At 37.3% G+C, this 10346-nt stretch overlaps 1 protein-coding gene across 2 annotated transcripts in view; it reads left to right on the forward strand.

Moving 5' to 3' along the window:
• The window catches only part of MAN1A2 (mannosidase alpha class 1A member 2), a 135598-nt gene extending 126709 nt beyond the window's left edge, over nucleotides 1-8889 (forward strand). For both annotated transcript variants that reach the window (XM_021278243.4, XM_038180749.2), the window contains 2 exons: nucleotides 2943-3058; nucleotides 6067-8889. In XM_021278243.4, coding sequence (XP_021133918.2) covers nucleotides 2943-3058; nucleotides 6067-6199 — 249 coding nt within the window. In that variant the 3' untranslated portion in view covers nucleotides 6200-8889. The remainder of the gene's footprint in view (nucleotides 1-2942; nucleotides 3059-6066) is intronic.
• Nucleotides 8890-10346: the final 1457 nt, after the last annotated feature.

Here is a 10346-nt window from a genome sequence, read left to right on the forward strand (position 1 = left end):
TTGTTTTAAAAGGCTAAACAAATTGTACTGTCTCCTGCTGTTTACTGCTGTTTACACTTTCTCCAAACACCTGCACCCACCTCAGTTGTTAGTCATCCTTTTTTAAAAATTAATTCTGAAACTGCATATTTCAGTTTTTGTCTTCACCCACAGCCCTGTGCAAAATTAAAACTATATGCTTGCTACTGTTTGCTGTCCCTGTGTGTATGCCTGCTACAACATCCTAGTAGGAATTCATACTCAGTTATCTTTTTTGTCCACTGAATTCTTCTAAGTATCTACTTTCCAGACTAGTCTGCAGTTACACAGCCTTTATTTCTATATATAGGATTTGTATCTGGCCATATGAAACTTGTTTTGTGTGGGTTCCAGTTACTGCCAGATAACACTGACTGCTGTTACTCCCCTATGTCATTTTTGCTAGCAGCAGTGTTACAGTGATTGATAAAATTTAAGACCATTCCTTGTGAATCTCTGAAAAGCAGCCCAATTTGATAATGAGTTTACATTGCCAGATCATTCTTAGAGTATTGTTGGCCATTTTTTAATTAAGATAATTATATTGATATGGTATAGTGCTGTTTTCTTCTTATCATAATGTATTCTGGTACCGTGTCAATTGCTTTAGAAATGTTTGTTTTATTACCCTTTTGCAGTTTCCTTTATCTGCCACTTTGTAGACCTTAAAGAATGAAATCAAGCTTGCCGAAAAAATTGTTTTCTGTTAAACCATGCTGATTGGTGTCAAATGCCCTCTTGTTCTTTTTTTTTATTATTTTTATTTTTTTTACTTGGGTTTCCACAACTGTTTGGGATTTAGGTGTGTCATACTAAAATTATCCAGTCAGCCTGCCAGAGCTTTGTAATAGTAGCATTCCCTTGATACTCTTCCAGTCCTCTAGGACTTCCCTGCATTCCAGGGTGCAGCAAAAATTAGAATCATTTTGTCAAGGAAATTTATCTTGAGTGAAAGAGTATCTAGGTAGCAAACCAGATGCCTGTGCGCCAAGTACTCTGAGACCTGTGTAAAGATAAAACACTGCAAATTTCAAGTGGCTTTTAAGCAGCTTGTCTTCAGCACCAAACTGTTCAGTGTCCTGAAGTACTGTATGCCTCTGAATCAAGGCCAGTTTATTCACCCTTACTTGGTTGAATAGATATTTAATAGTCTTCTGGTGAATTTTTTCCTTTACAGTTCTTTACTACTACAAGCATGAGACCTTCTACAAGCGTTTTGACCTTTATTCATACATATCACACCTGCCTAGCAGCTCACAGAATTTGTAAGGAGGAATGGACAAGTGGTTCCATAAACAGCATGTGCATTACTTCTTCAGAAGTATGACGCACAATTATTTTTTTCCTTTCCTTTCCTTTTTTTTTTTTTGTCTCCCCCCCCCCCACCTTTAGCTGCCATGCAATAGCCAGCATGACTTGTGATGTGCAAGAGTACTTGAAGAGTTTGTCATGGGTGTGGGTGCTCTTTAGTTGCACGTACACCTTCTTATCCAGACTGTAGAGAGAACTTGGGTCAACCTATGTCCCACATGTGAATAGTCTCAGTGTCGCCCTAGACTGCAGCAGTAACCCAATCTCAAAAGAATTCATCCATACACTTTCTTCTTGTGTCAAGGCTCAAGTCCCAGCAAAAAAAAAAGTTTTTCCAACCAAAATTGGAGGCAGCTCCACTTGAGATGAGGAAATACAGAAAGAATTAGACTTTGCCAAGAAAGACAAGAAATCTGGTGTAATGCAGAAAGAAACTTCATGCAAACTAATGGACCAAATTATAGATTACTAAACTATGGATAGCTGTGTTCAGTAGTTGTTAATGACAGACATCCTGAGCCAAACAGTTTCCTTCATCACTGTGCCTTTTCTGACCCTGCATAAATCTATTAAAAGAGTTCGTGTCTGCTGAGGAAGCATCACCAAAATAGTGGGGAAGCCCAGATTATCTGTGAATCATTTCAGAGTCATTTCTTTGGGGCTGGTTTTAATGGTGATATCTTTGCATGCTGTAAGTCCTGAGTATGAGGCAAATGATTGAAAGCATAGGCAAGAGGTGCTCTGCACTACTGATAGTTTCTTCCCAGTCTCCTCCTCTTTGAATAGGCTTTTTGCAGGACTGTGTTGGAACTGATCAGCTACGTGGTTTGTGAACCAAGGATCCATTGGCCCCTTTCCGCATGGAATGTTTATGGATTTAAACTTTATGCTTTAAAGATAAAATGCTCTTCTGCAGTCCAGCACACCAATTGACCTGAGTTTCAGCTGTATAAAGGGGAAACAGAGAAAAGCATATATAGGAGATGGAAATGTGGGGAGAAAGCAGCAGCTGGAAGAGTTTACAAAATGAAATGAAAAGTCCCTAAATATGAATATTCAATTCCTATTTTCAATAAGTCACAAAGACAAATTACTAGTTACAGAGTTCCTGTAACTTTTCAGATTCTTCCAGCTGCAAAATCCAGGATGTGTTTTTATCTCCCTACACTCCCCAGACCACGTACTACCTTGGTTGAGAGACAAATGTTCTACATAGTGTTACCTATGACCAGACATAGCAGCTCAGTCTAAAAAAGTCAGCAAAAGTGTACTGAGGCCATGTCTTCCCACTAATATCAGCCAACAGTGAATACCTAGGAAAGAACATATTCTTCCCCAGATACCATTTTAGCTTCTAGTGTTTTACCAAATGTGGTGTCTTTAGCAGCCTTGGAGGGATTTTATTTTTGTATGTGCCCATGTGTCCAGTCCTTTTTTTTTCCCCTCTGTCATAAACTTTTAACATCTACGATATCCTCTGACATAAGATTTGTGACAGAATTATGCAGCCTGGAAAAGTCCTGCCTATTTTTTTGATCAAGTCTTATATTTCAGTGTGTTCACATTTTGTTATACAATTGATTTTATTTTCTTTAATATTTTTTTTTTTGCAGGCCATCGACAAGTATTGCCGAGTCAGTGGTGGCTTTTCTGGTGTCAAGGATGTCTATTCCTCATCTCCTACATATGATGATGTACAGCAGAGCTTTTTCCTTGCTGAAACTTTGAAGTAAGCTGTCTTCACTCTTTCTTGTGCCTGTAAAAGCCAGTATCTAAATTCCAGAAGAACATGTTGACTTAAATAATCTGTTGTCTTGTCAGGGTGGTTTGGGCATTCTTTTATTCCCAGCTTTAGGTCCAAGGCCAGCCTATTTTCCCAGCATAAAATACAGGTAGAATTTCCCATGCAAGAAGCTTATGCTGAGGGAGCTTTCATTTTTAAGACTTCAGAGTGATTTCTGGCATCACAATAGAGGACAGATATCTCCCTTTTAAGAGATTCCATTTGCAAAAGACATTTTTAGATACACTGACTTGACATACTCTGTTACTGTAGAACCTGTTTCTCCTGTGTGTGTCACTGCAAGGGAATAAATGGGGAAAAAGATTTCCTCCATGCCCTTGGATTATTTTTCTGTATTTCTCCTATAGAATATTTTTCTAGAATGCTTTTTGTTGTAAGCAAGAATACCAGGCATATTTTATAATCTTTCATGTACTTCAGATTTTAGAATCTTTTAAATATTCTTCAATCAAGTTGAGTCTGCAGGACACCTGTAGTCCATTGCGCAGAGGTTAATGTACTCTGTTGCATATTGGGTTCAATGTATAGCATTCAAAGCTTCTTTTTGATTCATAATTTAAAAAAAAATGCTATTCAGTACTAGAATATGCTATAATCTTTAAGTTAGAGAGACAGTAAGAAAATATACAATAAGAAAAATGTGTAAAGATAAGAATATGTCATGGAGACATTAAGAGATCAGTTTTTAAAACAGCAAGTTTATTATGACTACTCATCTCTTCCATCAATGACGTGACCAGCTATGAAGAGCACTGTCATGCAGCTGTGATCATGCTGGAGTTTTGCCTATAAAGCAATATCTCCAAACGTGTGACAGTTTCTTGACAGTCACATCAGTGAATTTGGTAATTCAGTTCTGGCATTGGAATCTACCAAGGTTCCCATGTAGGTTACCTCCCTGAAACCTTGTGAATTGTCTACCTCTGGGAGAAAAGGGTGTGAGTTGGCTATATTCTCTACCCCTTTTTTCCTCCTGTATAACATTTTGCAGAATATTTTTGTTTGTTAATTTCATGAATTAACCAGAAGACACTTTTAACCTTTGAATGAGGCCAGATCTGCTATTAGTTGTTGTTGTCTCTGGTTATATATCTGTGCCACTTTCTGCCAACATGTGTTGGAAGGGATGATACATATGTAGTTGTACAAACCTGTCAGCAGTGAAGACTCATTAAGGTGTCCTTTCTATCATTACAACCCAGTGATTTAAAGAAGAAACAGTTGTAATCATTTGCCAATCTAGCAGTGTGTGCAGCTTTTGCAGAATGAAACAGTTTTTTTTTTCCTCCTTTTTTTTTTTTTTCAGACTTTACAGTATTTAGCAGGTTTTAGCAGCAACTTCTGTCTATCAAGATTGATTTGGGGTATTAGGAGCTCAAAATACATAGGTGAGAAAACAGGTCCTGACAGTGGCAGCACTGTTGCCTACTTCAGGCACCACAACAGGTTTCACTGGTGAGAAAGGACTCCCAGGTTCATCACACATAAGGGAAAGGTTTGTCCATTCTGTCCTTCAGCTGACTCCTTACCAGACTTCTCTAAATTGTCACAATATTTTGTTTCCCTGTATTATCATTGTAAAAAGAAAATCAGCCACTGATACGTACTCTGTCATCTTTATTAAGTTTATTTCAGTCACTCTTTTGAGTTCATTTTCTGGAGCCTAAAAGCTATACTCTGAAAGGAAGAAGCAGAAGTTTCAAACAGGTCCAGTCAGAGGCACAGTACTCCCCCAGGAAGTGGTCCATCTGCCTGTGTGATCCATCTGCCTATAAAAAGCCAAATTAGAAAATGAAATCTGCTCCTAAGGGACTTCTGCAGTGACAGAACTGATGTTCTGTATCACTAGAATTTTGTTTAGATCTTAAATAATCGCAAGTAGATCTCAAAATTCATTGATGTGTCGCTCAGTAACTAGATGTGCTATAGCTCAAGCAGTGATACATGAGTATAGACAGTGGAAATTGCCAGCATCTGATTTAGAGAGTGAAGTAAGAGCAGCCTCAGCAGAGTGAAGACAGAACAATGTGTATGCACATGCTGGATGTGACAGAACCCACTAACGGGAGTGACGCCCTTCCTTGTTCCATGCTACAAGACCTGTCATTTTCTGAATACCAGGAAATCGGGCTGAAGCAAGAACTGAGAGGTCCTGTACATCTGTGATATTAAGCTTGCACATGCACAGTCAGGTTTTCTGGAACAAGGAAAATACTTTTGAATTTTAGCATTTGAGTTTGGAAGCCTTGACAATATCCCTACCACTAATACCCCCACACACACTCAAAAGTGTGTATTAAGAAAAAAGAACCAAGAAATAGTCTTTTTCCACATCTGTCCAGAAACTTTAACGTTATTACATGCTTAATTTGCTCTGCATTGCTTTATAATATACATTTATGAATCCTCTCTGCACAATATATTGGCCCATTTCCTCCCACACAGAAGCTGAACCAGCTTCCAGCATGGTGATGACAAATAAGATACCTGGCATGGCTTATTGGCGTCTCTTGTGCTTTCTTTAAATCTTTGATTTGGTTTGAACAGAGTAGTCATTTCCAAGGGGGTTTATTCCATTAAAAACAATTTTTTTGCCTACTTTTCTACTGCCCTTCCTCCCAAATCCTCATGTTTGGTGTCTTGGTGTTTGTAATATATGGTAAGTCTTTGGAAGAAGTCTTGAAAAATGGAAGTTATTTGGAAAAGTTAAAATGCTGTCTTTGTAACAACTTTTCATCTCAGGGCTTGAGTTGATAGAAATAACTCTTCAGATCATCATAATGACAAAAGTTGTGTGGATGCTATAAAAAGATTGAAAGCAAATAACTTTTTTATAGCTTTAGAGGCTGACTGGTGGGGCATGCAGCTGCTATGTTGCTATCTGTTGCTAAGCTTTAATACCCACCATTTTTCTTCTCTGTATTGATATCTAGGTATTTGTATCTGCTTTTCTCCAATGATGACCTTCTCCCGTTAGACAACTGGGTTTTTAACACAGAAGCTCATCCTCTGCCTGTTTTACATTTAGCAAACACCACACTTTCAGGAAATCCTGCTTATCGATAAAATCAGCTCTAAGAAGAGGAAGAGAGACTTTTCAGCTCTGTTTTGTTTACATGGACCACTTGAAACTTTAAGCAGGAGAGGAGAAAGACACTTGATAAATCTAGACCTCCGAGTCAAGTACAGGCGTGAGAAACAAAGCCCTTCAACATATAGATAAGCAAAACTGAAAAAAAAAAAAAGTTGTTTTATATATGACCAAAACACATTAGTGTGGTATTTGCAGGACAGAGACTTCACGTGCTTTGAACCCTCACAAGACATGGAATCTACTGTTTAATATAAATGCAACAGTGTAAGGAAGAAGAGGTTTTCCTGTTCAGCAACAGAAACTTGCTGCTGCTGTTGTTGGCTGTTGCAAGGAACAGTACACCAGTCACCTCTTCAGATTGTGTGGGTTCCAAATACTTAGATTTTTTTTTTCTTTTCTTTTTTGTTTGTTTGATGATGGCATGAACAAAGCAACAACAAAAAAAAAGCAACATCACTGCACCAGCAGCATCAGGATTTGAATATTTTTTTTCTGTACCTGTCTGAATTTTCTAAGGATCATCAGTTTGCCCAGACTGGCAGCCATTCTCAGTGCCTCTAAACCATTAAAACTGAACTATAAAAACTATTGCCTCCTCATGTCCCTTTTCAAAACAGTGTTGAAAGCTCTGTGTTGTATGCTCACATCCAAAACACAGTAAGCATTTGGTTTGTAGTTCATTGTCAGCAACATTAGCTTAGTTCATTTGGCACGCTACAGTCACAAAGTGTTGAGCATATTGCAGGGGTAAATAGAAGCCAAAGTTTCCTTTCCTCACAAACCCTGTCACATGGAAAGTCTACATTCTCTTACTTTTTCTTGTTTCTTCTAGCCAAATATACAGAGATAACTACATGAGAAAAGCAGTCTCTCATGACTTATATAGCAAGGTATAGTATATGGCATTTAAAAGTGCTCCCCTTCTGCTAAACAGCAGGAGCTTGTTGCTTTATGTTTTTCCACACAGTCTGGATTTTTCCTAAAAATTAACTTCCTTCTTTGGATACTATTCACAAAACCTTATTTGCAACTTCGAAATCCTGACTTATTTTATTTCTGCATGGGACAGAAACCTAAAACTGCCTTTGATTTAGTTTACAAAACTCCTTTTCTTCTGCTCCAGTGCAAAGCCGACATGATTGTTTTCAGAAATGACATAACATCTCTTACATATGAATGGAAAAAGAAACTGTAGAGCTGCAGAGTCTCTTCTTCATTTAGTTTACAAGAAATGAGATGCTGTTACCTTCATGTTTTTTTTCTTGAGTACTCCTAGTCTGGCATAGTCCAAATACTTTGGAATTAGGCTGGACAATATCAGTTAAGTAGAGTCTGCTTCAGTCTTCACATACAATTTTTGCTAAAAGAAATTTAACCTTTTCAAGTATCTCTTCATTGCTTTTTTTTTTTTTTCTGTTCCAGAATTCTTACAGCTCACATGATTTCTTTTATTCCCCTTTTAGCTCTCAAATCCTTTTGCCATGGTGACTGGCACCTTTGCTGAAAAAGACCTGTGAAGTGCTTCTTCCCCTCCTAATTAGTGCACAGGTTGAATCTTTCAAAAGTCTTGATTACATTTTTGAACTGAAGTGAGTGGAAGAACTCTCTTCAGTAAGCTACAGAAGTACAGCATCGAGTCTAAAGGCACTAAGTGCTATTTCTCCCCCTCAAAAATGCTTATATATGAAGTTTTATATATAAAAGCTTTTTCTCTATATCAAATTATAATATATCTGACTGTACTTTAAAGTAGGATTTCCCCTATAAAATTTTCCTTCACTCTTCTTTGATACTAATTTAGACATTGTGTTTTTTCTTTGGTCAAGTGATTATTTCTATCAGATGCTTTTCTCCAGACTGTTCCTTTAGTTTAAGAGGAGGAAGACTTAAAGCTTGGAAAACATTTCAATCTCAACATTTTTGCCTTAATGCCAATTATTGAGTTACTGTAATTGGCAGCATTATCTTAAAAATAATTTCTGATAAAGCAATTGATGTACATAATACTGTTTCAAGTAATAGTTTATTTAAAATTAGAAATAATTGGAAGTAAATGGAACCTTCTTACTGGTCCGCTATTTTTTCTAGTTGAGTATTCAATGAGTTACTGAAGAGCTAGTCATTTTCCATTTTAAAGTTCAGATATGTTATGTTTTCAAATAGAGTTTTTCCCATCCCATTAGAACTGTTAGGAGTTTAAAACGGCACAGGATTGACTTGTTCTCCTAAATCGCTCTGAGTACAAAGGAGAAAGTTGAAAAACAAACTATTCTGTTTAAGAAAGAAAGAAATAAAAGGCACTTTCTCCCCTAGCCCATCCCATAAACTTCCTGATAAATGTAGATGTAGAATGGCTGCCAGTCTGTACAGAGAAACGTCAAGGACAGAATTTTGGAGTCACAGAAACGGCAAACTTATTATTGTGTTTTTTGCTCTTCCACACCCCTCTTTTGAATTAAAGAGCAACTATTCACATTAATTACTCCATGAATCCCAATGCATTAACTCACTGCCACAAGAACGCTTGAATTGAGGACCTAAGCCATTTCATGTTATGGGATGGTATTCTTCTCAAAGCAGATGTACAGTACTGCTATTTCTTCTTTGTGTAGTCAAGCAGCAGGTACCAAATAAAGGACACTTGTTTCTCATTTTCCAGTTACCCCAATGGTTGTCAATTTCTACTCTATCACTCTAAAAGACAAACTGTTGTTTTCCTACAGAAGCTACCGATCTTCATAGTCTATCCAAAATAATGTGTTTTATGGACTAGTTGTTGTGTCATTCATGAATCTCTCCATCCTGAGATTTCCTAGAGCAAGCTGAAAATTTCGAGGTAATGGGTTTTGAGCAAGGTGTGTCTATAAACCAAGCATGGATAATGAAACTTCTGTTTGAAGTGACATGTCCTCATTCAGAGTCCTTCACAAAGAAGTAGGTTCTGATCTGCAGAATGGAGTTATGTGCAATCCACAGTTCAGACTGTTTTCCCTCTGGGTACAAAAGGTACAGCAGAATATCGTCACTTTCATTCTGTTGCTGCTGTCTTACATACTTTCATGAAGAGTGTAAATTTAAGCACAATGAATTTTTAGTGCTAGTTGTTTCTGAGTCTTACACTGTATTCTCTAACAAATCAATCCTCATTTTCTTTAGGTAGGTGTCCCATTTAGCAATTTCTGCAATACCTTCTCCTCTTACAGGATGAAATAAAGAACAGAAAATCATGTACATTATTGGCACACTGGATTTGGGCAAGAGCCTGGAAATCCCAGAATTGTCTATTTCCTGTATGCATGCAGTCAAAACAAAGATATTCAGTTCTTTTCCTAATCCAAGCCTCAAGCTTGCCTGATCTGCTAGCAGTAAATTTTTTTCTAACACTTTACAGCCTGACAGAAGCCAAATTTCTGCACTGATCACCATGGAGCTGTGTGTGTCCTACAGTCAAGAAGTCTACATCTTAGCTTTGTCCTCTAACTAAAAAGAAAACCTTGAATGATGTTCCGGGTGTTCCTTTTGCTGCACATCTAAATGCTTAAAAGGTGTATGCAAGATTCTAAATACCCTGGAGTAAACAGGAAAGCAGATAGTATAGTTCTGGGTGCCAGTCACACCTCTGAGGCTCCTTTAGCTCCGTACTACAAATTTGTGAATAACTGTCTTCTATCTTCCAGTCACTGAAATATACTTACGCAGTATTTTAAAAGATTTGAATACTGAGTATCTGGAACTTTAAAAAGTGAAAGCAATTATATGTTCCCTGTAATATCATCTTGTAAGATTAAAAGTATACTTTGTTTTGATTTATTCCTAAGCAAGAAAATTGGGCTGTCCTTTTGATTTATTCTTTTTGTCCCCAAGAGACATTGCAAATGTAATGTTATAATGTGACTTTTCCCTAGTTTGAATGGAGAAGTGGTTAATAGCATTAACGTTGAAAGAATCACAGAAAATTCTGTGCATCCACAGAAAATGGTGTGATAGTTTACATCTCAGGGCTGTAGTAACAGGCTTATAGCAAATCGAGCCTGTTATGTACACTAATAAGTCTAGTCCATGTTTTTAAGAGGACAAGTTAGAAACAGGCTTCTTGTTACCAGAGAAAAATGTAAGCAA

This window comes from Anas platyrhynchos, chromosome 1 (genome assembly GCF_047663525.1).
Source record: "Anas platyrhynchos isolate ZD024472 breed Pekin duck chromosome 1, IASCAAS_PekinDuck_T2T, whole genome shotgun sequence".
Lineage (NCBI taxonomy): Eukaryota > Metazoa > Chordata > Aves > Anseriformes > Anatidae > Anas > Anas platyrhynchos.